Raw genomic sequence first — 27,750 nt, forward strand, 5'->3', positions numbered from 1 at the left:
GTTTATCTCTTTCTTATGATTTGCTTGCATGGTAGTTAACTGATTATTATAATTGAATCTCATGATGGTCATTTCTTCATCCATAGTTGACAATCTATTCTGAATTGAACTTATTTCTTCTTGATAACTTGCTTCTGTGGAAATCACTTGATTTGAATGATTAAATTCCATGATCGTCATCGTTTCCTCAGGGCTAATAACTTGCTTTGCATAGAATTAATTTCCCTGGCATGATCAACTGTTAATGTTGCTTGATTATGTTCCATATCTTTAATAAGTTGAGCATGATTAACTTTTGCATTCTTGCTTACTTGACCCTGATTTAACTATACGTCTTTAACCATTTGAATTAACTCCTTGAAATCATTTTCAACTTCTATAGTTTTCTTTATTTTAGCTTTCACTTTGACTTTGTCTTTATTTCCATATCTATCTTCAAAGGCATCAACGAGTGATTGTATAGAATCAAAAGTGTTATTAGGGAAATTAACATACCAATCAAAAGCATCTCCAGATAAGGTAAGAATGAAAATCTTCGTCTTCACATCTTCATATTTAGAATACGGGAGACACTTGTTTATATAGAGGCTGACATTTTGAAGGTGAGCTTCGGCAGTGAAAACATTGTTACCTTGAAAAGGAGAAAATTTATCGATGGCATCACCAAAAAAAGGAGGATAACCATGCAAAGCTCCCCAAATATTAGTAAAATCACAAGGAGCAAACAAGTCATAATCCATGATGATTTGATTAATGGGAAAAAGATGGGCCAAATGGATATCAGAGAGAGGGATCCCTGCTTAAGAAAATGAAAACATCTACAAGAAGTGAGCTTCTAGCAAAAATTCTTGGAAATGGAAGAAGTGGAGTCACCGCTTGAGCATGAATATCTCACAAAGTTATCAAAGGCGAAAACGGAAAGTTAGTGGATGGAGGCAGATGGATATTCAGGGAGTGCTCTTTGTCTGGGATTAAATGAATGAATAAGTGGAGTCACCACCCAAACATGAAACTAACCGAAATGTCTAGGTGCAAAAAGTGAAGATGAAAGGATTAGATGTAATTCTTACTCACTCCATTTAGATTCTCTCCTAGACAAGTCAAGGGGGTAGTCCCTAAGGTGAATGAATGAGAACACAGGCTCTAGGATGTTTAGAGATGGACAACTTGACGAATGTAAATGAGTCCTGGTGAACTGAGATGAATAGATTAAACACTAATGCAACCACATGACATAAATGATTATAGACCAGTGCCTTAGTATTCGATTAACCATAGGCTAAATAGAAACAAGATATCCCAAGTAATTTATATATGTGGCAAAGCGACAACCATGAACAAGTAAGTGTGAATGCTCAAAACTGCAATATATCTAGCGATTAAATCCTATGACTACTTGTGAAAATTAAATGCTAAACAATGATTCTAGATGAAAAATGATTTTCTTGAATAACCCAAATCTAGAATTAATTATCTTTCTCCTATTGCCAATGTAGTTTTTAAAACATTAGTTGGACTTGACAATAGAGAAATATTACTACAATTTTTAATTCTTACACTTAACACAAAAGACACCAAGGAACTTTAGATTAGAATTTTAATTGTTCCTTAGGAAATTAATTTAATGAAGAGACTAAACTTTTAATGTGACAAAAGTAAATTAAAAGGGTTAATAAATCGAAATTTTAATGGGCCATGGGCCACGTTAAAATTTTTATTGTATTAGTGCAAATCCTCTTTTGTAATCTCAAGTCACATTAAATGGAGATTTTTTAAACTTCAGATTTTTTAATGTTTTAGATTTTTTTATTTTTTATTTTTTTAGGTTTTTTAATGTTTTTTAAATGTAAATCAAAATCAAAATCATAAAAAAATAAAAAAAAATGTAAAACAAAAAATCAAATCGAAAATGAAGGAAAGAAAAAGGAAATCAAAAACAATAAAATCAAAGAATCATGACTTAAAAAAACAAAATTAAGTGAAATAAAAATTAAAAAACAAATCAAAATCAATACAAAATCGAAGGTCAAAATAATCGAAATGAGGAAAAAAAATCCTAAACCAAATCAAATTTCATATGAAAAAATATATACGCTAACCCTAATGCATATACAAAACTAAAAGTGAGTCGAATGTTTTGTTGCTGTATAGGTTGGTGGCAGGAGCGAGTTTGGTCTGCGTGGAAGGGAGACAATGGAGCTTGTTTGCAAGTTGGAGGGAGTTGCTAAAAGAGCAGAAGAGATGTGGACAAGAGCTCGAGGGTAAATGCAGGATTGTGCAAAGAGAGAGGTGGGTTAAGAAATGAGGGCCGAGGGGTAGAGTGACATGGGAGAGCTAGAAGACGAGGAAGGGTGCTCAACGACAGTGTTAGACAGCAACGAAGAACACGATGAGGCAACGACGGAGGGGTTCGATGATGGAAAAGGCAGCGTGAAGAATGGGAACAACATGCAGTAAAGAGGAAAGAATGGACAACAAGGATAAATGGAGGGGTAAGGGAGCAAAATCAATGGATTTGAGGCAGCACGCAAAGGGATCCGTAGGTCAAGGGGAATGGAGCATGCGTGGGTAGCGGACTTAGGCAATGTTTGAGGGTTTAGCAGGAAAAAGGAGGATGGAATGGGCAAAGAGGAACGAGGGTAAATGCAGGTCCAAGCAGCAATAATGGAGACAAGCATGGGCAGTGAGAGGGGTTTAAAAAAAAAATTCAAATTTGCAACAAACCCAAAAACCCATGCAGTAGATCAAAAAAAAAATAAAATCAGACAAATGGTAGCCAGAAAACCCCTTAAGATATTTCCAGAAATTCTTGATTACATGCTAAATCCTTTTGCTTTAGATTTATTCCTGAAACCCTCATGAAAGTTTCTAGATCTAGGAATTTTGGAATCATTATAAAAATTTCCTGATTCAAAACTCTTTAAACCCTTGGACTGCAAAATTAATTTGAATAATATTCCTACAAAGTGATGTTGACAAACTCCAGAGATCCAGATCTTACCCTCCATGTCCTAGATCTAGAATCTACACAGATTTCTTTCTCAGATCTGTAACTGCATGACAACAAGAAAACATCCAAACGATATATACAATGATAAAAACTAAAACCCAGAAAAACCCACGTTAGAAAATAATTACAAAATTTACACGCTGCAGGCTCTAATCAGCCAGATTTGTCATTATATTGCACATTTTTTTTTAAATTTTAAATTTTAAAAGAGGTGCTAACTCGAAACCCTTCGTGCATCACCAAAAAAAAAAATCTTATGATAAGCCCGGGATTAATTTTACTGGACTCCTCAAAAAACACTGATCGGGAGTTGGCTGGTCCAAATGAAAACTTCCCGTAACGTTTGAAGATCTAGCATCAAGATTTCCCTGAAGAATTCGATCCAACCATTAAAAATAGAGCGAGAAAACAATAATAAAACTCAGACAAATAGAGATACTTGCTATTACGTTCAGAATTTAGATTATTATTCAAACCCCAGCAACTGAGCAAGATACCTGTACTCAAATCTCTCTTTAGAAGCTATCCTCAATGGCTTTAGAAAAAAATATGCATGAAAATAACACATCTTATAGTATTTCCATGAAGAGTAACACCAACAAAACTTAACCTCAAAGTCTTTCTTTATTATCTAGGAAAAATATTACACGAGAGCTTTTCGCTAAGCACTCGACTCAAAGGTCGGATAGATTAACTGACAAATGACTTCCTATTTAAAGATAAATCCTCCAACGGCTAGTTCGAGTGATCCTCATCAAAACAATCTCAACCGTTGATGAGGATTAAAATTTCTTTTAATCTCATCCATCGAAATATTTGGGGAAATTTGAAATTTTCAATTAAATGCATTTTAATTAATTGAAAAATTAAATTTTTGAATTAATTTCCCCAAAATTTTGACTTTGACTTAACTCTAGGGATCAAAGGCTTAAAATTTATCAAAATAATTAATTTATCTTAGTTCCTGGACCTCTTAAAATTTATTTTTTAAGGACCCATGAATTTTGCCTTTGGAGAATTTAAATTTACCTAGGACCTAGAATTAATTAAATTTTTGGCTTTAGATTTTAATTAATTTTTGGCCAGAAAATTTAATTAATTAACTTATGAGGGGATAAGTTATTCTTCCAACCTTCAAGACACTTTACATCATGATTTTCATATTCTTTATATCAGAAGGGGGAAAACCCATTTGTCATAGACCCTCATAGGCTACCTATTTCTGCAACACAAATATAATCCAACAGACCAAGCAATTTGTAATAAAATAACCTAACCAAATAGTTAGGATTATTGCCAAATCACTTTTACATAGACTTGATCTAGAACATTAGGACTCGCCTAAGATCTCAGTGACAAAATCCATTCCGGCTTTGGGGTAAGACTGAAGGAAAACTTTGCCGACCATCCAAGAATGGATTGGTGAGACAAAACACCTCCCGGAATGTAGATCATCACCAGAAAAGTAGGTTTACCTAGGCAATTTCATACATGACATAGATCTGCTGAGATTATTTACATCATTTATATGCAGAATGGGTTTACATTATAACATGATGATCAGGCTAATGATGTTAGCTGGATGGCATGGACACATCGATCAAGCGCTATCGCTTTTGTGAAAAAAAGGGGTGTACTGCTATGGGTCGTTGACACGTAGTGGTCAATAGAGCCAATTAGACACAAAGGTGATTTGCAATTCTCTCTTAAGCACAATAGTAATAAACACCAATAGAGATAAGTGCAAGGAAAGATGAGATTGCTAACAATGATACATAATGTATGATGGAACAACAAATGCATCTAACTAACAATGGATGCTAGAAAGAGAAACAAAATGCAATGATGCAAGAAGGCAAAGAGGCAATATGCAACAATGCTATCTTATCCTCAAGGCCCCAAGAGAGACCAATGTACCAATGTTCTTATCAATTAATGAAAATACACCAGACATTGGAGAATGCTTATTTTAATCAGATCAGCCCACTTATTGTTGTGAAAACAGTCTTGAAATCACTTGCAAACAAAGCAATAACAATGATGAGCAAGCCTTTACTTAATGTAAGTTAATCCTTTAAGTTCTTAGGCTTATTAGAGAGTGCTTTTAGGTATTCTTAAGGTGACTATTAGGAGGTTAAGCCACTGTTATGATTAGCTTCAGATCTGGTTATTACTGTGATAGTCAAGAAAAGAGGAAAGACTAGAGAGATCAAACCCTTAAGGCTTAGCGAGATTCCTTTGATGGCAAACTTGGCTTGGTTGAGGCACCAAAAAAAAGTGATGTTTGAGTTCTCTAACACCTACAAGCACAAATTGTCAATTTGAAAACCAATGGAGAAGGCCCTCAAACCCCACGTCTAGGGCTAGAATGATCTCCTAGGCCTACGACTAGGTCAAATGTGCAAGTGCAAGCCCCAAAAATGTGATTTTAACCTTGGAAAAAGAGGGAAAACTCCTCTAGCCCACCTGCAATCACAAAGATTAGCTGTCAAACCCAATTACAAATGATAGATCAGACCTTCTTGTGTATGCGGCTAGGCCTAGAAGGCCTCCAAATGCCAACGACCAAGCTTATAGGGCTGATTTGATGGATACAATGGCTTTCCAAGCCCACAAACTTCTTCCAAATTTGGTCTCAAGCCTGCAAAACAAATTTATTAACCCTCAAATAAAAGATGATAAATTACCAATGATGAACTACTACAAAAACCCTTATCAAATTTGTGATTGGGCCTGCAAACAGAAAGAGTTAGCACCAAAATCAATTGCAATCCAATCTCCAAGCTACCAAAGGTTGCGACTAGGTCTTTATGGCCTAATTAGGCTCGTGGCCTAATATTAGAGGTCAAATAGGCTTGTGGCTAGGGTTTGTAGGCCCTTTGAGGGCTATGGCTAGGCTAAATAAGCTTATTAGGCTTGTGGCCAAGGCTTAATGCCCTCTTAACCCTTTCGGTCACCTCCTGCAAGCAAAATTTGTTAAGATCAAGCTTTAAAATGACTCTAATCTCAAAAAATCCACCTGCAAAACCACTTCAGATGTCAACACCTGAGAATCAGAGAACCCCAGTTTCTGTAGCAAACAATCCCTCTAGGGTTAGCGACTCCCTCAAAGAGGCTAGGCATTGAATTTTGGCCCCTGGGTCTTGTAGCTTAGGGCCTCTAGACCCTAAATCAACCCTCCTTGGCTGAAGGCTCTCCTTTTTTGGGCTAGATGACCCCATCTCAAGTTGAAGACTTCCCAAACCCTAGCCGGCTAAGCTGTGTGAGGGCTTAAGCTCTCAAACTTTGAATTTGTCTTTGAATCCTTGAGTTGTGCCACCTGCAAATGAATCATGTAGAGCCAATCCCAAAATCTAGAAGGAATTCCTAATAAGATCCCCAAAACCTCAAACAATTATATACAAAATAGAAAATAACTACAAGGGTTAGTAGGAAAATACTTACATATTTATTTTACAAACATTTACACTATTCATCAAGCTCTAATTAGCAAATAAATCTTTTATCTCAAATAGATTTTGAAAATAATTGATGGAAAGTTATTTTATTTTGATGACTAGCCAAAACCATGCACCATAAATCATTAGATAAGCTCAGAGTCGAAACGGGGTGAATGTAAGGTGTAATTGTTGAAAAAGTTAACAAATGCAATTATCTACAACAGAGAAGAATCTAGCCCTAAAAAGTAACAACACCTAATGGAGCAATTTCTATCTCCTACTTGTTCTTTACATTAACAAGTTATTTCACCGCATAAACATCGAAGTAAACACTATTGCAACCTTCACAAATATATAGGTCATGCACTGAAATAAACTAAGACAATAACACAAGTAACACTGTTATTTTTGGACAATCGTCCCCGAAAAAACCTAATTTGGGAAAATTGGTGCAACAAATAGAGGGTTTATATTATTAAGCAGAATTGTGAATACAACTAGGGTGCCAGAAATGGCTCACTCAACAGAGAATGTCCTTGGCAATAACACCTCTATTCGGAGACAGATATTTCGGCAAATCAATGTTGATTTAGGGTAGCATTGGATGTGCTCTAGCCATGAAAATTGGTGGAGAGACTAAAGCACGTGAGATCTACGAGACCCAAAAATAGTTTGGGGAAATTCTGCCCAGTGAAGGAGATATTAAAATAATTAATATTTTTAATGGGTTCCTAAGTCTAAACTTAGGAAAATAAAAATATTAATGGGTATTAATATAAAATTGGGTTAGAAGGTTCTAAATGACATGGATTAAGCCAAATCTAATCTTAGTCATTGATTAGAGATGTAATCTCGGCCGTTGAAGATTCAACATAAAAAGTATAAGAGGAAGCTTAAGGGTCAGTTGGAGATACACCAGAGTGATCAGTTAGTTTAATTTTCTAGAGTGGGGTTTGCTAAGAGAAATCGAACAAGTGATCAGAGTTGCAACGAGGGTAGTGAGTGCAGAGGCAGAGAGGCAAAGATAGTGTCAAAAGACCAGTGCAGAGGCAAACAAAGAACCAGAAGGAGCCACGCAGAAGCCAGCAGTGACCGCGCAGAGGCTAGAACGGCCTGCGTGACTGACGCAGAGGCTTCAGAAGTGACGCAGGAGGCCAGAGAGGCTGTGTAGAGCCTCAGAGGGTTGACACAGAGGGTTTCAGGCTGATGCAAAAGCCAGGAGCGTTGACGCAGTGCCTCAGAGAGGTGTTGGAGGGGGTTTCGTGGAGCAGACTTTCAAAATACTTGCTTCCGAAGAGAGGTATTACTGCCATATTCTTTTCTCTGTCGGGTGAGCTAGTTTGGCACCCAGTGTACTCAAGAAAAGCTGCTTAATAATAAAACCCTCAAAACTGCTACACCGATTTTCTCGTATTGGGTTTTCTGGGGACTATTATCCAAAAATAACGATGTCCCTTGTGTGTTTGTCTATTTCTTTCAGCTGTTGATCTGTAGATGGTTGAGACTGTATTGTGTTTATTTCAGTATTTATATGGTTAAATAACTTGTTAGTAATCAAAACAAGTAGGCGAAATAAACCAGAGAATACAAAAAAATTTCTAACGGGTAATACTTAGAAATTTCAACAATCAGTAACCAGATGATCAACCCCACAGTGACTTTGACTGTTCCTTGTGCTGGACAAAGAAAGCTGCTCCAAGCACTGCTCTAGAACTGCATCACCCTCTCCGGCTCAGGATTTGTTGATCATCTCGCAGTCTGCCCCATAGAATCTCCTAGCACTGCCTCTGAGGCCCTCTGCTTCCTTTGCATCAGCCTCTATGACTTCTGCATTAGCCTCTAAGGCCCTCTGCGCCCTCTATGCTGGATCCTTCGACCTCTACGTCAGCCCTTCTAGGGCCTGCGCTCTCTCCCGATACTTCACTGCCTCTCTGCTATGTGTTCTTCAACCTTGGATGGAAATCCCTTGCTGAACTGCTCCTCACTGCAACTGATCACTAACTCTATTTCCTTAGCAAACCTAGCCCCAGAAAATCGAATTCTTGATCTCTACTGGTGTATCTCCAACTGACCCTCAAGCCTCCTCTTATACTTTTCCTATTGACGATTCAACGACCGAGATTAAGTCCTTCATCAACGGCTAAGATTAGAATTGGCTTGATCCTTGTCACTTAGAACTTTCTCACCCATATTATATTAATACACATTAATATTTTAATTTTCCTAAGTTTAGACCTAGAAACTTACTAAAAATATTAATTATTTTAATATCTCTTCATCCGGGTGGAATTTCTCCAAACGATCTCTGGGTCTTGGAGATCCCATGTGCCTTAGCCTCTCCGCCAAATTTCATGGCTAGAGCACATCCGATGCTACCTAAAATCAACATTTGACTCTAGTATACATTAGGTTGACTTATATTCATTACATGCATGCTCAAGAAGAACTCTTTAACATGACTTTGACTCTTTGAATTTCCTAGACCTATGTAATGAGCATGAAACTCATTACAAAAATAATATTTATTTTCTTGATAAGTACAAAGATCAAAATTACATTTGTAAAATCAAACCTAGTTACACTTTCTTCCACTGTGCCTCTTAATTAGGGAGGTATTTATAATGGTACTTGGTCATTCTCAATCTCAAGAATTTCTCATAAGAAGAATCGAATTGGTAACCTCTGTTATAGCATCATAGTAACCAACATTGTTTCCACAATAAGGCCTTGGATGACAACTCTATCTGATATTAGATCAGAGCACAATGTTGGCGAGACCAATGACTATAAACACCTTCATCATTGTCTCTCGAGGTACATACCCACCCAGGTGTTCACTGAGTATGACCTTCTAGGACTATTCTTATCTTGGGTTCCCAACCCTCAAAGAATACAGTCGTCTTGCCTACTCTTATCTTGGATGCCCTACACATCCTCAAAGAGCATCGGATGCCAGATTATTACCCAATCCTCCATTCTTTTTTCCAAGGTGAAGACAAGAATTTTGTGTTTACATTTCCATTCATGGCCTTCACCTAGACTTACGATTGTTAGTCCTGGTCTAGTGCATGACACATGAAATAGAAAAGCACAACTGTCACTCCTTTTTAATTAGGGATGATCTAATCCAAGCTCCCTCCTGATTAGGGACTTGTCAGAACTCTCTCTTAGCTAGGAACTCTTCTATACATCAACAACTTCTTCTTTGTGGGTCCTTCAACTGCTTGATCGACTTCTCTCCTTGATGTCATGAAATTCAGTTGAGCTTCTTCCTTTTAGGGCAACATCCATCGATCACTTTCCTTCTTGATTTGTCATGTCATTTCTCTCTTCATGGAAAGCGACCTTCTTGGTACATATCTAGAACCTTGTTCATATGGCTACTTCTTTTCTCTTCATGCTTCTTTTCGGTGTTTCCATGCATCGCATCAATGATGGTTGTACTTGTACTTACAACTTTTGTTCTGGTATCCCTGCATGAACTCTTCCAGATATTATTCAAGAAATCAAAGCATAACATTAATCAAATCATACCTTTCCAAATGACTCTTCATCATGACATCTTTCTGTAGGTATCAACATCCTGCATACATGTTGACACATTTCCCAAAGATATACATTGTCAAGGGTCTCTATCTTTTCCAGACTTCCATTAGAGTCTTCTTATCTTTCAGGGAGATTTCCTAGTCAACTCTTCTTGGTCTTTTGGATGTTGATTGCCTTCATCATGGTTGCATAGCTCACGATCTCTTCCTTCCTCACACATTTCATTCTCAGGGGTTTCTAATCAGAGTTCTGTAATCGTAGTTAATCACCTCATACTTTATATGAGGACATATTATGTTGATTTCATCTATTGTGACTTATGTCTTTCTGCATCCTTTTAAAGGAAGTGATCCTTTTTCCCTGATCATGCTTCTCAAGATAGAAGTATTGATCCATGTTAACTCCAACCATATGACATGACATTATACAATTTCAACATTTAGTCATTTTCTTGGTTTGCTGGGCTTTTCCGTGGTAAACTTCAAAATGCCTTCAATTCCGCTCCAGGTGTCCATTTTTGGACTTCCATATACCGTCAGAAAGCTCTTTCCTAGCACTACAGAATGGGGAGGGACTGATTAAGCTCTGATAACTTCTGTGGCTCAAAAATTGGCATCAAATGTCACTGCTTTTGTGTACTTGAGGCAATTGAAGACTGATAAAGCAGTGAGTGACAAAAAAGATGATGACAATGTTTTTTCTTCAATATTCTTTGCCTTCTTTTGTAGATCAGGATTGCTGCTAGGGTTTCAACTTTCTCCAAGCTGATGTGATCTTCATTTTGAAATCCTTCGAGTTATCTTGTTTTGTCGACATCTTGATGAGGGTCTTGGTGGCCTTTTGATGATGACTGTGGAGACACAAGTTCTTGTTGTTGTAGATTGCTAGGGTTTGATCAAGGTCAGGGTTTGTTTTTTTAATGCAGATCTTGATCTCCAACAACTTGGTTTGATGTCCTGCTAGAAATGCCTCTTTTCTGCCCTTGCTTTGACTGTAACCATAGCTCTGATACCATGTTGAAGAATCTAGGGCAAGTGAAGTTCTTGCTGGTTAGTCCTTCCTCCAATGATACATCTTCCAGTATATGGTACATTGATAGTGGAGCTTTAGGCCATATGACAGGTGTCAGGGAGCACTTTTACAAATATTATTGAGAGGGCCATAGATCTTGAGATAGTGCTTGGTGATGACTCCATAGTAAGGGAAGTTGGTATTGGGACCATAATGGTCCTACATCATCATGACTTCATCAACTCAACTTGCATATGGATGACCTATTCATATCTTGTGATAGCTACTTGGTCGGCTCGTGACCAAGGCTTGTTCTTAACACAATATTTTATAATTTTGGGGGCTCATTAGGCTAATTCGATTTAGAGAGACTCATATAAATAGCAGTGAGTCTTGTTTGTAAGAACCAATCATTATCACTTGGATTCTCCTCTTGTAAAAGAACTCACACTTTTTCTTTGGAGACTATTGGAGATTCTTTGATGCATTTTGACATTTGGAGCTGAAATATTCGATCTCCTTTGGAGCTATCTCATGATTTGTGGATGGTCATATCATATTGTCATCTTGTAAGTGCTTCTTGTTGAATATTTCTCGGAATTATGGCTAATGTATGGAATTGTTGCAACTAGGTTAATGCTATTGTGCCCTAATTGTTGAAAATCATTGTTGGAAAGCTTTTGGGTTGGCAATTGCATATGTTACTCATTGTACGGGAAATGATGAATGTTCCTAGTGGATGAAATTTTGTTTTTCTTCCATAGAGCTCCATATGTCTTGGATGGGTAAATATTAAAGATTGGTTGCTAGGGCATGAATCTTTAGCCTCCTTAAGGATGGTTTTGGTCAATTTTGAATCATCTTAGATTCCATATCCCAAAGGACCAAGCACTAGTCCAAGAAGTTTGGTGATCAATTCCTCTTTTCTCCATCTTTTCCTCTTTAAATTTTCGACCCCTCTTTCCTTGGACGACTAGCTCGGGCATCAAGCGAAATCCATTAGAGGGTGAATTTTCGGATTATGTTTTGACAAGACTCTTCTTTGAGTTCTTGTTTACAGGATCTCCAATTTTAGTGGATTTCTCACGGTTATCCATACATAGATTCTTGTGCCCTAGGTGTGCCATAGAAGGGAAATCTAGCTTGTATTTCCTTGGATAGGTGGCTTTCTTGAGGGTTGTTGTGATATCCCCACTTTTCTAAGTATTGATGAGGCTCACCAATTTTGACTCAATTTTGGTGTTATCATGCATTTTTGGAAGTTCGACTTAGGATATGGGAAAAAATTAAAATTTTGGTGGATGTGGGGGCCACCCACAAGGAATACGCACCCGTTGGAGGAGTGCGCACTTGGGAGAGAGAGAGAATGGAGGAGCGACTTACCAAGAGGAAGAAAATATGTCGCGACCAAGGGGTAAGGGGCCAACAATAAGCCTATAGGGCTTAATTTTTTTTCAAAATCCTACAAAATTTGATTCTCGTTTCAGATCTTCAATATTTGCTCAATTTCACGGAAAAATCCTTGATGGTATCCCTGCAAACAAAATAGAGACTAGATCTTACCCTCAAGGGCCTAGATCTAGCTCAAAACCCCAACAAATCCTTTGAAGTACTTTGAATCTCCCCTGCACAAATGAAAATAAAAATACCCAAAACCCCAATATACACAAAATTTGAAAAATAAACCCCAAACCCTAGTTGCTGCGAAACAAGGGTTAGAAAAGTTTATTTACAAAAATTATGCTACAAAAATAATTTACAAATATACAATGCTTGTGAAAATAAAATATTTTTGAGAAATAATTTTTTAAATGATGAACAATGACAATAGATCAAATGTGTTTCGAAAGTTATGATGTTTCCTACAAGCTTTGCAAAGTAAGAAAATCAAACAAAATTCTCAGAGCCCAAACAAGGTCGACTCTTCTCCAAAGTCTGTGAACTTGGAATCCAAGGGCCAAGGAACCTGCAAACTCTATATATTTCTTCAAGAAGACTTGTTAGACATATGGCGAATCATATCACCTAAGATAGACCCAAATCTACCAATATAATGTTCTTATCACCATTTAATGAATAAACAAGCTTATAAAATTTTAAGCACAGTATAGGAAAACACATATCCAACACATACGACAAATCATTGGACAAAGAACACAATGAACTGAACCCCAAAGTCTTTTATTATGATATTTCAAATGTTCCTGGCAGGTCAGTGGAACAACACCAACGTTACAAAATTACATAGACCAAAGTTAGAGTTTTCGTTATGATTTGATAAGCAAAATGGCTTCTAATTTATAGATAAATCCTTCAAGTGGAAAATAACGGCTAGTTGGCTTGATTCCTATCAAAATAATCTCAACCATTGATACATATTTGATCAACTTTTAATCTTTGTCGTCGAAAATATTTATTTTTGAGGAATTTTCGAATTTTTCATAAAAACCATTTTCTATTAATCCAAAAATAAATATTTTGTATTCATTTCCTCAAAAAATTGACTTTGACTTAACCACCAAGGTCCAAGGGCTCAATTGTTCTTAAAATATACATTTTTCCCTTGGTGGGGAAACTCTAAAAATTAACTTCTTTTTGACCCACAATTTTTTTGGTCAGTTTCCAATTGGAGAAATTAATTTCTCAGGAGTTAATTTTTTGACTCTAAATTAAACTTAGGATTTAATTTTATTTTTCCAGAAAAATTAATTGAGGGGATTAATTAATTTTCCACCCTCAAATACTTTAGCTATGGTGTCTAATTGCGAGGGACCATGAACTAAAATAATTTTTACAATAGATAATTACAAATTCAACTCTCAAAGGGGGAATACCCATTCGTTATAGACACTCATAATATTTACCCAATTCTGCGACACAATATGATCTAGTAGACCAAGTGATCTGTAATAATATAATTTAGCCAAATAGCTTAAATTATTCCCAAATCACTTTTACAATAGACTCGACTAAAAACACTAGGACCCACCTGAAACTTCGTCAATAAATTCCACCCTAGCTTTGGGGTTTAAACTAGAGGGAAAAACTCTATCGATTATCCATGTTTAGAAACACACATAATTCGGTAAAACGGAAAATCTCCCAGGATGAAATTCGTCGCCAAAATCATAGGTTTACCTAGGTTGTTACATAATTAACTGGTCATACTAGCATCATTTATATTATAACTTGCAGAAATTGGGTTTAAAATGACATGATAACTGGCTGGCTGGTGATTCTGAACTTTGAAAAATTTTGTACAATTGCTTTGGACTTGTGACAAAATAGGTGCAATAGGTCCAAGCACATCGAAATCTGATATCACTTCATCAGAGACATGATCCAAAGGGGTTTTGTGAGATTGTAGTACATTTCTATAGAGGAGCAGGTGGCAGATGTTTTCATTAAGCCTTTAGTGAAAGGGAAGTTTCCGAAGTACTGAGGTAAGATGGGGGTAGTGGATTATCCCTTTCTTGCTAGGAGAGAATGTTGATGTGAGTGATAACTTCGAAAGGTCTTCTGCATAGGCTTGGTGTCTTGGCATGTGGAAGACATTATTTGCCTCTTCTAGGTGCTTGATTGGTGGAGTAAGTGATTTATGTCTTGTTTTCTAAGTCATCTTAGGAAAAATACAATAATTAAATAAATTAATTATTGTGGACTATTGAGTTATTTTCTAAGAATAAATAATTTAATTATTTAAGTCACTTAGAAATAATCTCAATTGTTGATTTCCAAGATTTATTTATTTAAATTATTTAAGGGATTTGGAATGAATGAAGATTATAAAGGAAGTTGGAACCATGGTGAGGAGGTGAAGACACACGAAGAGCACAAGATGTGTGAGTTAGTCATCATTTAGAGAAAGCGATTTTCTCTAAGTGCGAGTGGCTCAGTGGACCAGTGCACAGAAAAGGAGAAGTGTGGGTGGGTTTGTGCGAATCTAGGAGGGCCGAGTTGCCAAAGGGAGATTGAATTTATCTAGAGGAGGCCAAGTTGCTAGAGGGTCAAGTTTTCTCTAGTGCGCATTAGTGGCACGCAAGGATGGCACAGGTTGAATTGCTAGCAGAGTAGTTGGGTCAAGTTGTCAAGGGATTTCATTTGGAGGCTAATATCTTTGAGACCGAGTTACCTTGGGCCAAATTCATTCCGAGGGAGCCATGTTACAGGTTCTGTGGTTTTGTAGTTTTCCTTGTATCTCTATGGGTCATAAAACCTAGACTTTCCAATCAGTGAAATGACAGAGAATTGTTGTGGGTGATTTTATTTTGCAATGTGTGATTGATTTCTCTGGTTTATTTCTGCTGTATATATTTAATTCTAGAAGTTAAAAATACCAGTGATTTTATTTTTCAGTGATTCAATAATTATTTGGGTAAATAAATTGTTGGGGATAAAATAAATTGCTGTGAAAAAATAAATCTGGCTGGTATTAGAAATTTAACAAGATAAGCACCGGATGTCATTGTAGAAATCTATAAATCTGGAGGATGACGTTTAAATTTATTTTTGATTCCCCATTAGTCAATGAAGATTGTGATGTTTAGAGAAATTTACTCTATTCTCATAGGAAGAGTTAGCATCAAAGGAAAAAAGTACTTTTGTTATTGCCCTTGGTGATCTGCAAGTTATTAGCATAAACTCTTGTATCTTATTGGAGCATTTAATGTCTGCCATACATTGTATTTTCATGAGTCACATTTAAGTTCCATTTTGAGTCTAATCTGTTTCAGATTTGTGACCTTAATTAAAATTGAATCATGGCTGTTGCTGGGCTTATGTTTTAGGAAAGTCGTCCTGTGTACCTGAATACTAGTTTGATTTGATATTTCACCTTTTTGAACAACTGTAAACAATATGATTTTTTGTTTGCAAAAGAACACTATTTCAGAATTTTCTTACTTAAACAAGTTTCCTTTTTCTGTAAGTATCCTCCAGTAATTATTAATGACTTCTATTCTTATCTTTCATTTTCTCAGTACAATATGCTAAAGAAAGCATGAGGGTGACAACTTAGTTGCATTCTGTTTATATTAAATAGTTATCTTGAAAAATGCTAAGCTGACAAGGATTTGTTTCCTAGATATCGATAAAGAATCAAGGTGTAGAAAATGGGGAAAAATACTTTCCCAGTCAATGTTTTAGACGAAGATGGCATGTGGTTTTTATTGCAATATCATGTTTAAAATTTCTGAAATAAATATAAGAAAGTTGTTAAGAATTAAAGTTTATATTTGTACCTTGGCATTCTCTCATTCATGAATCTGTCAGCACTTTAATGTTTTGGATGTGCACTATGCAGGAAAGTGCAATGGTTGTTGCTAAACTTCTTCTGCCTCAACAATTCGAGGAGATGTCAATGCAAGAGATGCGAGCACTAGTTTTGGAGAGGTCAATGATGCATACTTACTTACGAGGCGAAATGATAGAAATTCTACCATATAATGTTGGAATTTTATTGGAGGGTTTTGTCAAACAAGAAAGCAGAGATGAGAGTATTGCATCTCCTTCTGCGCTAGTACCTTCATGTACAGAGCATCATCTCATTAGTGCAGGTTCTTATTTCTCTTAGGCTTCTTTGGTTTCTTGGATGGATTGAATCTTGATAAATTTTTCAGTGCTATATGCAAATGCCTTTTTTTGCATCAGAGATTTCTTGATTTCCATAGATAGAACGTCAGCTAGCAGCATTATTTCCAAAGTTCAAAATTCTTATGCAATTCCTTCACATTTCCTAGATATGCAATGGTTTTTCCTTCACAGTATTATTAGTTCGAGTATTCTTCAAAATTTATTGAATCAATGATAAAATCTTCCGACTTGTCCATTCTTTAAATTTTATAACTTATGCTGTCCAACGTGGAGCTGAGAATCAATAATTCATTGTCTTGTCGATTTTTTAGGATATCAAGACCTTTTTCTACAAACCTGTGTTGCACGGGTACCCGCACCCGGGGGTAGGGTTCTCGAACCCGTCCCGGGTTCCCGCACCCAAGTCCCGGATTCGGGGACGGGTTCTTCTCAGACGCACCCAAACGAACCGGGTTCTTCTATGAAGAACCAGGTTCTTCAAAAAAAAATTTGGGTTCTTAGCCTTTGACGGGTTCTTGGGTTCTTCGGGTGCTTGGGTTCTTGGGTTCTTCGGGTTCTTCGGGTGCTTGGGTTCTTGGGTTCTTCGGGTTCTTCAGGTTCTTCAGGTTGGGTTCTTGGGTTCTTCGGGTTCTTCAGGTTGGGTTCTTGGGTTCTTCGGGTTCTTTGGGTTCTTCATTAAAAAATTAATGGGTTCTTCAATATGGCTTCACTATGTCATGTTTCATGATAATATGTGTGTCCTCTAGGTTTGTTGGATTTAGTCCAAATTAATACTTCTTGTGACAATCAATTTAGGATCATTTTGTTGGTGGGGAAGGCATGATATTTGTTGTATAGGACAACTCAGACTGAAATTGAATTCCTTCCATTTTTGGATTTGTTGTCATTTGAGGCAAACTTTTGTTGACTCATTTTCACTATTTGTCCTGCTAGTTTCTTGATTACAGCACAGCGCTCATGTGGTCTGCCATGCTCAAGCACATGCTGCAATATAACAAGACACAAGAAAGACCAAGACATTGACCAGATTAAGAAAATACTTGTAAAAGTTTGAAAAATTCCAAATTCTAACTTCTGTGTACTAAGAATATTGAAAGCAGGTCTAAACAAGACAGCTATCAAAAATAAACAGGGTATGTGTTTAAAATAGCCTGTCTGTGGATGGTTTATCATCATATCTGAATAAGCCCAACAAATTTCCTTCTTTTTATGTATACCACATATCAATAAATTTGAAACCTGCTCCAGTTCTCTTTCTCTAAAAAATCTTTGCATAACTTGGAAACCTTGCTCCAGTTCTTTTTCTTCAACAAACATAACAAGGTTGACAAAGTGGAATCCACAGTACAATTTCTATAAAAAGGTGAGCAAGAAATTTCCATAAAAAGCTAAGTAAGAAATTTCAATATGATTATTATATTCCACATTTCTAGGTGAAAACCACATATTAGTTTTAACATCGGCATTTCAATGCAAAAATTTACTACTACAATACATTTTCAATAAAAGGCGATGAAGTTGAAGGTGCCCTAAAGAATTGACTTGGGTTGCACAATATTGCAGCTCAATTTGCTTGTTCTCTGTCATCAGTCAAATGAAGTGGCAATGCACTTCCACGTGTTTGTTACAATCATGAAACATAGGGTTCTTTGCCAATTAAGTACACCATGATTGTCATAGTGGAGTGTTGTAGAATCAGCTTGTGATATTTGCAGATCAACAATTATCTCCTCACAAGCTACACTAATTGTCGCTCTATACCCTCATTCAATGGAGGGAAAAGACATTGCATGCGGCCTTTGACTCAGCCATGAAACTGCACCTGTACCAACCATAAAACTATATACCATGAAGGGGATTTCCTGTCATCCTTCTATTATATGAATCTTTCTACTATAGAAAAGCATGCATGCTTCTAGAGTCTATGAGATTATGATATTTTTATTGTTTTTCCCTTGAGTTTGTGTCATGGAATCATGGATCAGAGTCAAAATCTCAAGGTTTTTTGCATTTTTGGAATCAAAGCTGCCTCCAATTGAGGAATTTGCTACTCGTCTTACCAGGTGCGGTTAGATTGTCATAATCGTCAAGGATTTAGGCCAGAATCGAGGAAGCAATGTCACTTGGGATACCAGCTAAGGAGAACTCTAAAATTTCACAAAGATAACCATTATTTCCTGTGTTGCACGGGTACCATTTCAATGTCAATGTTGAATGTTCAATGTGCATGTTTAAATGATTATCATTAAAGTTTTTTTGTTTAAAGTTGAAAAAATATACAAATTCAAATTTCATATATATTATTAATTATAAATTTATAATTTATAAAATATAATTATTAAAATTTAATATTATTATATTACCCGACAAACCCACGCACCCTGTTTCCAAAAATGCCGTCGCCGTCGCCGTCCCCGTCCCCGCACCCACGTTTCCTGGCAACATAGCTACAAACTGAAAACACAAGAAACCTGTTAATTTTTGGGGTAGATTGTTCTTTGCTATAGATAATTGCATTTTAAAACTTTTTAACATTTTCACATTACATTCACCCCATAACATCATATCATTATTAGCAATTATGTAGAGAGAACAATAACATGAACAATAAGGAACAATAGAAGGAAAACATACACAATAGACACTAGGATTTAGGTCAGAGACCAGGGCAAAACCCTACAAGGGGGAATTTATAACAATGCCACTATTGGAGAGCGATGCCATAAAATATTGATGCAAGCTACTGTAAAATTTGATTCACAGAAAACAAGTGTGATCCACTGTCAAGCCAATATGAGTCATAACAGATAATATGAGAAATCACATAGATGCGAGCTTGAGAAAAGAAAAGAACAATGCAAGTTTTAGCTATAGCAAAACAATACGAGTCCAAGCCATTGCAATCTTAGAGACACACGTATATATATATATATATATATATATATATATATATATATATATATATATATAGATATATATATAGCGAGTCCAAGCCAGGACATGAGGAATAGGAACCATATTTTATTAAATATGAGCCACCGCAAGCCGTTGTGTATGCAATACGAGCCACTATGTGAGGAATACAGGCCACAATGAGCCACATAGAGAAATACGAGACACTATTAGGGAATATGAGCAACTGTTAGAGAATACAAGCCACTATGTGAGTGCGAACTATTGCCATACAATCTAGCAGGGGTCCTAGGAGGGGAACCTAAGGGACAACTACTAGACCAAATGACAACAATGGGACAAAAACCCATTGTCACCTCAGTTAGTGTCCCCTACACTCTACAAAGTCCCTGTATGGAGGAAATCACTTGTAATGAAGGGATTAATGATAAGGTATGAAGTGATTCATAAGGCCCATTCAAGGGGAGACTCAATTAGGGCTCAATGCTTATGAAGAAGCTAAAGTCTCTACAAGAAAGACCTAGGAGGAAGATATATCCCTAGGGTTAGATATTTTTAATGATGATGAGTATGCCTAAGATCAAGACTTCCAATGTGATATAGGACCTCTCTAGAAGTTTTGCAAGGTGGTTGTCACATGAAAAAGGTTTTCGCTTCACTAGAGTGCCCTAGAAAGAGCCTATGCAAGACCTAGGGTTTGTGAATAATTGCGGAAGGAGCTCCTCCAATGTGCTCACTATATCAAGATAGGGAAAAGGGTCTAGAATGATCAATTTCTTTGAGTATTATGTGCAAATGACCTTCAAGAATGTTGATTTATGGTAGCATCGGATGTGCTCTAACCATGACAATTGGTGGAGAGGCTAAAGCACATGAGATCTCCAAAACCCATAAATCGTTTGGAGAAATTCTATCCAGATGAGGAGATATTAAAATAATTAATATTTTTTGGGGTCCTAAGTATAATTTTGGGTTAGAAGGTTCCAAGAGACGAGGATCAAGCCAAATCTAATCTTAGCCATTGATTAGGGACTTAATCTCGGTCGTTGAAGACTCAATAGTAAAAGCATAAGAGGAGGTTTGAGGGTTAGTTGGAGACACACCAAATTGATCAGTTAGTTCGATTTTCTAGAGCAGGGTTTGCTGAGAGAATCGAACCAGTGATCTGTTGCAGCGAGAATACATAGCAGAGAGGCAGAGATAAGAGAGGCATAGATAGTGCCAGAGAGACAACGTAGAGCCTGGGAATGCTGACACAGAGGCTAGTAGAGCTGACGCAGGACTAAGAGGTAGTGCTAGAGATTTTCGTGGGGCAAACTGGAGCTGAGAGGGTGATGCAGTCCTTGGAAATTGACGCAGAGCAGTGGAGAAGCTTGGAATAGCTTTCGCTGTCCAGCTAAGGAGCTGCCGTAGTTGTTGTGGGATCGATCATCTGGTGGCTGGCCAGCGAGAATATCCGTCTCCGAGGAGAGGTACTTCTGCCAAGGAAATTCTTTGAAGGGTGACCCATTTTTGGCACCCTAGTAGTATTCAGAAAACTACATAATAATAAAACCCTCATATCTGTTGCACCGGTTTTCTCGCATTAGGTTTTTCTGGGGATGATTGTCCAAAAATAACGGTGTCGCTTGTGTGATTGTCTTAGTTATTTCAGTTGCTGATCTCTATATGTGTTAAGGCTACATTTGTGTTTATTTTTGGTATTTATATTGATAAATAACTTGTTATGAAAGGAACAAGTAAGAGATAATAAACCAGATAATGCAGTAGGAATTTCTGACGTGTCAGACTTAGAAATTTCAACAAAGAAGACTATTAGTTTTTGTAGCATCAAACTGGTGTTCTAGTCTCAGTTTGTGTCTAAGAGACTAAGGAACATGAGATTTTCAAAACCCAAAAAGGTTTCGCGAGATAAGCTTGTGAAACACCTTGATTAAACTAATTAGCCATCATTTAAATTTTTCCCAAGCCTAACTTAGGAAAATTGGTTAATTAATATGAATTAATTAAGGATATTTGATAAAGCTCTAGAGACTCACATGGATCGAGTCTAAGATGATCTTAGCGGTTGATAATGATTTAATCATGGCCATTGGTGATCCAACAAGAGATTACAAGAGCAGATCAATGGGGATGGAGATAGACACACTTGAAAGTTGAGACACATCAAGCAAGAGGGAGAGCGAGTACCCTTGGTAGATCGAGCTATCGGACGCTGTGATTGAACAAGGAAGTGAGCTCGAGCCAGAGAAACAGTGATTGAGGGAGCAACTGTATAGTTACGATGGAGTTCTAGAGTCAGAGAGTTAGCAGAAGTGAGGCCGCATTATTTCCTTAGTGACACTGTGCAGGGGTAGTGCAAAAGCTTAAAAGGGCCAGTTCAATTCATCCACATAGAGAGTTGATTCATGTGCTAGAGGCTGGGAAAATTTCCAAGAGGCTAAGCGAGTCATTTCTAGAGGCAGAGTCAGGCATAACAACAAATTCCAGGCAGTTCCACAGGCAGTGTGAGTAGGGCTGTTAAAAATTTGAAAGTTCTATGCAGAAACATAAAAATTCTTTGCAGAAACTTGAAAGATCTATGTAAAAAACTGAATGTACTTTGCAGAAAACTAAATTTACTTTGCAGAAAGTTGAGTGTACTTTGCAGAACACTGAATTGATTTTGTAGAAAGATGAATGTACTTTGCAGAAAATTGAATGTTCTATGCCGGGACTTGAAAGTAATTTGCAGAAAACTAAATGTTCTATGTTGTTACAATTACTTAAAATGTAGATTTCTTCTTCAAAACTTTTTAGATCAACAATTGTAGATAGAATATAAATATAAGAATCATATGAAGACAACCAAACACAAATATGAGACACTAAGATTTAGGTCCAATTATCGGGGCAAAACCCCTCAAGTGGGAAAACCCAAATGATTCTTCTTCGACTAGATTTCTTCAATTGTTCAGTAGAGTATAGAGAGAGAGAGAGAGAGAGAGAGAGAGAGAGAGAGAGAGAGAATATGAATGAATAAAGTCACCAATATGGGCAGAAGGCTTGCAAAAGGGGTTGCTATGCAGACACGGTGAGAGCACGGCGGATCACGGAAAAGCGGGGCAGGGTTACGCAGTGTCAAGGTTCATTGTGTTTGGCACCTCCAGCCTTAATTACCCTCGTGCCTTTGAGGCAGACACCTTTGTTTAATTTACGGCTGCCTTTTGATCTTCGTGCCTTTTGATTGCAAAAGCCTTCGTTTAATTCACAGCTGGAACGAAATAACAGCGTGGAGAAATAGCGATGGAGTGGACAACATACATGCTGCGAACGAACTGGTTGGCAATGGGTCGAGTAGGCTGGTATGATCGATTTGTAATGGAATTGAGAATAAATTCATGACGGAAACTTGTATGGACATCTTTGCAGAGCGGTAGAATAGGCAACGGTGGCAACGCTATGATGACGGTTGCAGTGCATGTGTTAGTTGTGTCGCGTAGTTTGTGGTAGCGTTGGAGTGCAGAGACTGATTGCGGCGGTAGCGACTTCGTCTTTGTGTGTTTATGCGGTTGAAAAAAGGCGACTGTGCGGTTAGGCCGACCAGGTAATTTTTTTTTTTAATATGATTTATTTATTTATTTAAATTTTCTTTTTTGAGATATGGCCAAAGGACTAGTAGCAACTGCAAAATGGAGAAGCTCCCACTTCGTAGCAAAACGCTTGAGTCTTGACAATAACAATGTTGACGGTAGGTTGGTGGCCAAAGGCCTGGTGATCAGCGAAACGTAGCTCTGATACCACATGAAGCGAACAAAGTTCCTTCTACAGATTAATTACTCCAAAAGACTTGGAATATAAAGATATCCATGAGGATACAAGAATATATATTAGAAAGTATGAATAAGAATGATTTTACAATGAGAGTGAGAGGCTTGCTTATATACTAAGCAAGTGTCTCTTCATGGAGAGTCCTGTCTCATTTAGACATGACTCTTCAATCTAATTACTAATTAACTAATCATTATTTATGATTATCATCATTTACATTATTTTACATTATTTCCTATATATTTATTCATAACATTTTACACAAGGTTTTTTTTAATTAGTGAGCTATTCGTTATTTGTCGGTAATTAATTAACAGAAGACAAATAAACTGCATTAGTTAGAAGAATAGTTTCCAATTTATCGCAATCATGGATTATTCACACATTGATGATGCAAAACTGGTTACAGTGACTATTAATGGATTTCCTCCTTCATTGGATCCATTTGTACAGGGTATTTGTGCATGCGCTAAGCCAGTCAAGTTTGATCAACTATGGACTGATTGTGTCCAAGAAGAAGCTAGATTGTTGACCAAGAATAGCTTGCAAATACTTCAAGATGAAGAAACCCAAGCCTTTGCAGCTCATGCAAGTAAAGGAAAAGGAAGAAGAAATTTTGGTAAGAAAAATACAAGTGGAAGATCAACTTCAGTTTAGAATAAGAAGAAGAAGGGTCTTTCAAGATCAAATGCTTCAAATGTCATATATTTGGTCATTATGCCTCCCAGTGTCCTTAGAAGAAAAGGAAGGGGAAGAAGCATGTGTGAAAATTCTATCGCAGTTACTAGTAATTATTCTTCTATCTTTAAAGATTATTTGTCTTGAATAAATTCACTTACGCCAAATACTGAATAAAAACACAACTGCAATTTCACCAAAATAAATCACAGGAATTGAGAAAATAAAGCACACATAAAAATTGGACACCGATATTTTTGGACAAAAGAGTCCTTGGAAAAAGCCCAATGTGGGGCAAAACTATTTTGCAAATGAGGGTTGTTGTCGCGCAGATTGACACGACAACGCTCAAACCGGGGGCTGTCACTCTGATCCCCGATCCCTCCGTTTAAGCCTGTCTCCCACGGCTAAGGGGGGTAGACCCTGCGAGATAATGAAGACCAACTGCCAAACAGTTGGTTTGGGAGACACGAGATACGATATAAAAAGCACAAAAATGATTCGATTAAATTAGCAGACCAGTGCCTTAAGAGATAGTGTTTAAAATGATTACTTGTTAAATGATATAAAAAGATGGACCATGAACAGCAATCATCTATCATCAGCTAAAACACAATGCTCTTAGAATGATAAAAACGATATCCAGCAGCTAAAAATTTGAAAAGATGAATACTTTAAATCACCACGAGAATCATAACCATCAACCAGATATCAATTTCGCATCTCGGCTTGAAAAAAAAACTTTAGATCTCAGCAATAAAGATATAACGTGAAAAAACCATTGATACGGGCAAGACTAGCTTTCCACAAAATTTTAATATTTTTTCAAAAAAAAAAAAAAATAAATAAAAAATTTTTAAATCTTTTTTTTCAAAATTTTTTATTTTTACTTTTCAGTATTATGGAAATTTTAAAAATCCTAAAAAGGGTTAAAATTCTAAAACTAAATTCTAATCATAAAAAACTAAAAATATTTTTATTTTTTATTTTTTATTTTTTATTTATTTTTTTGTTTTTTTATTCAAAAAATCAAAAAAACTTAAAGTCTAAAATAATGAAAATCTAAAAATAAAACTAAATATTAAAGTTTAAAATTAAAATCTAAAATAATTAAAATCTAAAACTATAAACATAAAAAATCTAAGTTAAAACTAAACTAAAATTAAGATCAAATTGAAAAATCTAATTAAAATCTAAATCTGAAACATAAACATTTTTTGTTTTTTTGATTTTTTAAAGAAAATAAATTGAAACTATACAACGAAACTATGTTAAGCCTAAAAATAATGACCAAAGATAAAAAGAAATAACGCCTAACAAACCTAAACTAAAATCTAATTTAAAAATTATAAAATCTACGAATTTATGAAAAAATCGAAGAACCAAAAGGTAAAAAACGCATGAAGCTATAGTTAAAAATTGGGAAATCGAGCATCTCAAAGAAACCTAGCCGCAATACGTCCATATGACCATAAAACGTTCGATTCACCTGCTACGCAAACGCATAAACAAAAATAAATTTACCTGAGGACCTTACGTGGAAAAGAAGAAGGATATACCAGCGTTTTCTGAACGATTTGCTAGCGGTTGCGGCGGCAAATACACTGTCGACGGCAATAATCCAGCAAGTTTATACTTACCTGAGGAATTTCTGCAGCGAATGACTTCGATTTGGATGCTGCCTGGCGTTTGGATAGCAGACGGCGGCAAAAAAAATGAAACGATGCTTACCCTTTGCGTGATGGAACATTACGTGAATATTAACCTGAGCCAGTGGCCCAAACCCGTGGGATGCTCGGCCTTCGTTATGATCTTGGAGCTGCAGCGTTTTTACATTCGCGTTAAACGCACATGATGCCTAGATGCCAGATGCCTTGATCGCAGAAAAATCCGAAGATGGTGAACATAAAACCGCGTGGATGCTGAGAACTGAAGGGATGCACAGAGAGTCGAAAATTTTGGAGAAGAAATGGGTGTACAGGTTGATGGCCAGCGTGTTTAAAAACGTGTTTCATCCAAATCGTCTGCCCTCTGACGCCTTCAAGCCATATGTGCAGATGCAAATTCAAGATTTTATTTCCCAATGAAAGCCCAGGCGTATTTCGAAAGCGATTTCAAGAGTCTCTTTCTACAAAAGAGAAAAAAAAAAATTTGAACAGTAAAAACAGCTTTGATGAACCCTTGAAATTTCTCAGAAACCCTGCAAATCGAAATAGAAAATCGATACAAGAAAAATGTGTACATGAAACCAAAACTGAAACCCTAATGAAAAATTTGTAACCCTAAGCAAAATTTTCGAAACCCTAGATTAGCTGATTACTGTACAAATTGTGGCCCCTTAACAGCCAGATTCAGCAAATAAGAGCAGGAATACTTTCAGAATATCAGAAATTTTGAACTTCACTATGAACAGAAAGAAAATCTCTCAATGTAAAATAGAAAAGAAACTTTAAACGATTAACCCAGGGAACAATCAGCTGGGCTCTACACAGAAAGTGCTTGCGGGAGTTGGCTGGTTCAGCCGAGAACTTCCCCGAACGCCCACAAAATTTCCTTCAATGATGTTTTTCTGCACATCTCAAGAAACCATCAGCAAAGAGAGAGAGAAAGCTGCTAGATCTCAGGAAATAATGGAGATACCTGCCATTATTTCAGAAACCCTAGCAGCCCTCAAACCCTAGCAGGTGAACAAGATACCTGTGCTCACACTACTCTAAAAACAAGCTATGATTAATGGCTGAAAACTGAAATATGCAGAAAATTAAAGATCTCACAGCAATTCCAGAGAGCAACACCAACACGATTTGGACCCCAAAGTCTTTTTATTAACCAGAAAATCAGATTACAAGAGAGCTTTTCAGTACAGACTCACAGATCAGATGATTTGAAATGACCCCCTAAGACCCTATATAAAGGAAATGATCCTAACGGCTAGTTCGAGTGATCCATGTAGAAATGATCTCGACCGTTGATGAGGATCAAGACATCTCTTGATCTCATCCGTCGATTTATTAACTTAAAATATTATTATTTTATTAGTTAGGGTTTTTTGCTTCATTTTTTAATTTTTTATTATTTTATTATTTTTATTCATTTTTTAATTTTTTAATTCATTTTAAAATGGATCACTGAACTAAGCCTTTCGGAAACATCACCTAGGACCTAGGACTTAGGACTCATGAGGGGATTTAACATTTCTCGACCCTCAGGACACATTACATCATGACTTTTACAAAATTACATCTTAAGGGACAAACCCATTTAATACAGACCCTCACAAAACACCCAGCTCTACGACACAACGATAATCTAGCAGATCAACACACTAGGATTCTCCTAAAGTTCTAATGACAAAATCAATCCAGGCTTTGGGGTCAGGTTTGAAGGAAAACTCTGCCGATCCGAGGATCGGTGAGACAAAAAACCTTCCGGGACGTAGATTATCATCAGAAAGTTAGGTCCACCTAGGCAAACTACATACATGACTTCACGTCTGCTAAGATTATTTACAATTCATACATGCAGACTGGGTTTACAATCAAAATGATGAAACTGCTGATGACTGCAGGATGGCTCGGACACATAGATCAGGTGCTGCCCCTTTCTGCCAAGCAAAGGGGGGGGTACTGCATGGGTAGTTGACCAGTAGTGGTCAACATCTGGCTCCACTTGGGGACACGTTGCTGCTTGCAGGAATGTGAGAATCCAGAATCTGCATCCATACAACACAAAAATAAGTAGCGTCCATCC

The 27,750-nt window shown here is 36.8% G+C and overlaps 1 protein-coding gene across 1 annotated transcript in view; it reads left to right on the forward strand.

Annotated features, from left to right (window-relative positions):
• SOS1 (sodium proton exchanger, putative (NHX7) (SOS1)) overlaps positions 1–27,750 on the forward strand; it is a 449,093-nt gene that overhangs the window by 343,151 nt on the left and 78,192 nt on the right. The window contains exon 22 of the mRNA XM_089371819.1: positions 16,310–16,562. Within this exon, the coding sequence (XP_089227945.1) occupies positions 16,310–16,562 (253 nt within the window). The remainder of the gene's footprint in view (positions 1–16,309; positions 16,563–27,750) is intronic.

Source organism: Pinus tabuliformis, chromosome 8 (genome assembly GCF_031772625.1).
Source record: "Pinus tabuliformis cultivar Carrire ecotype Pingquan chromosome 8, CPIR1, whole genome shotgun sequence".
Taxonomy (NCBI): domain Eukaryota; kingdom Viridiplantae; phylum Streptophyta; class Pinopsida; order Pinales; family Pinaceae; genus Pinus; species Pinus tabuliformis.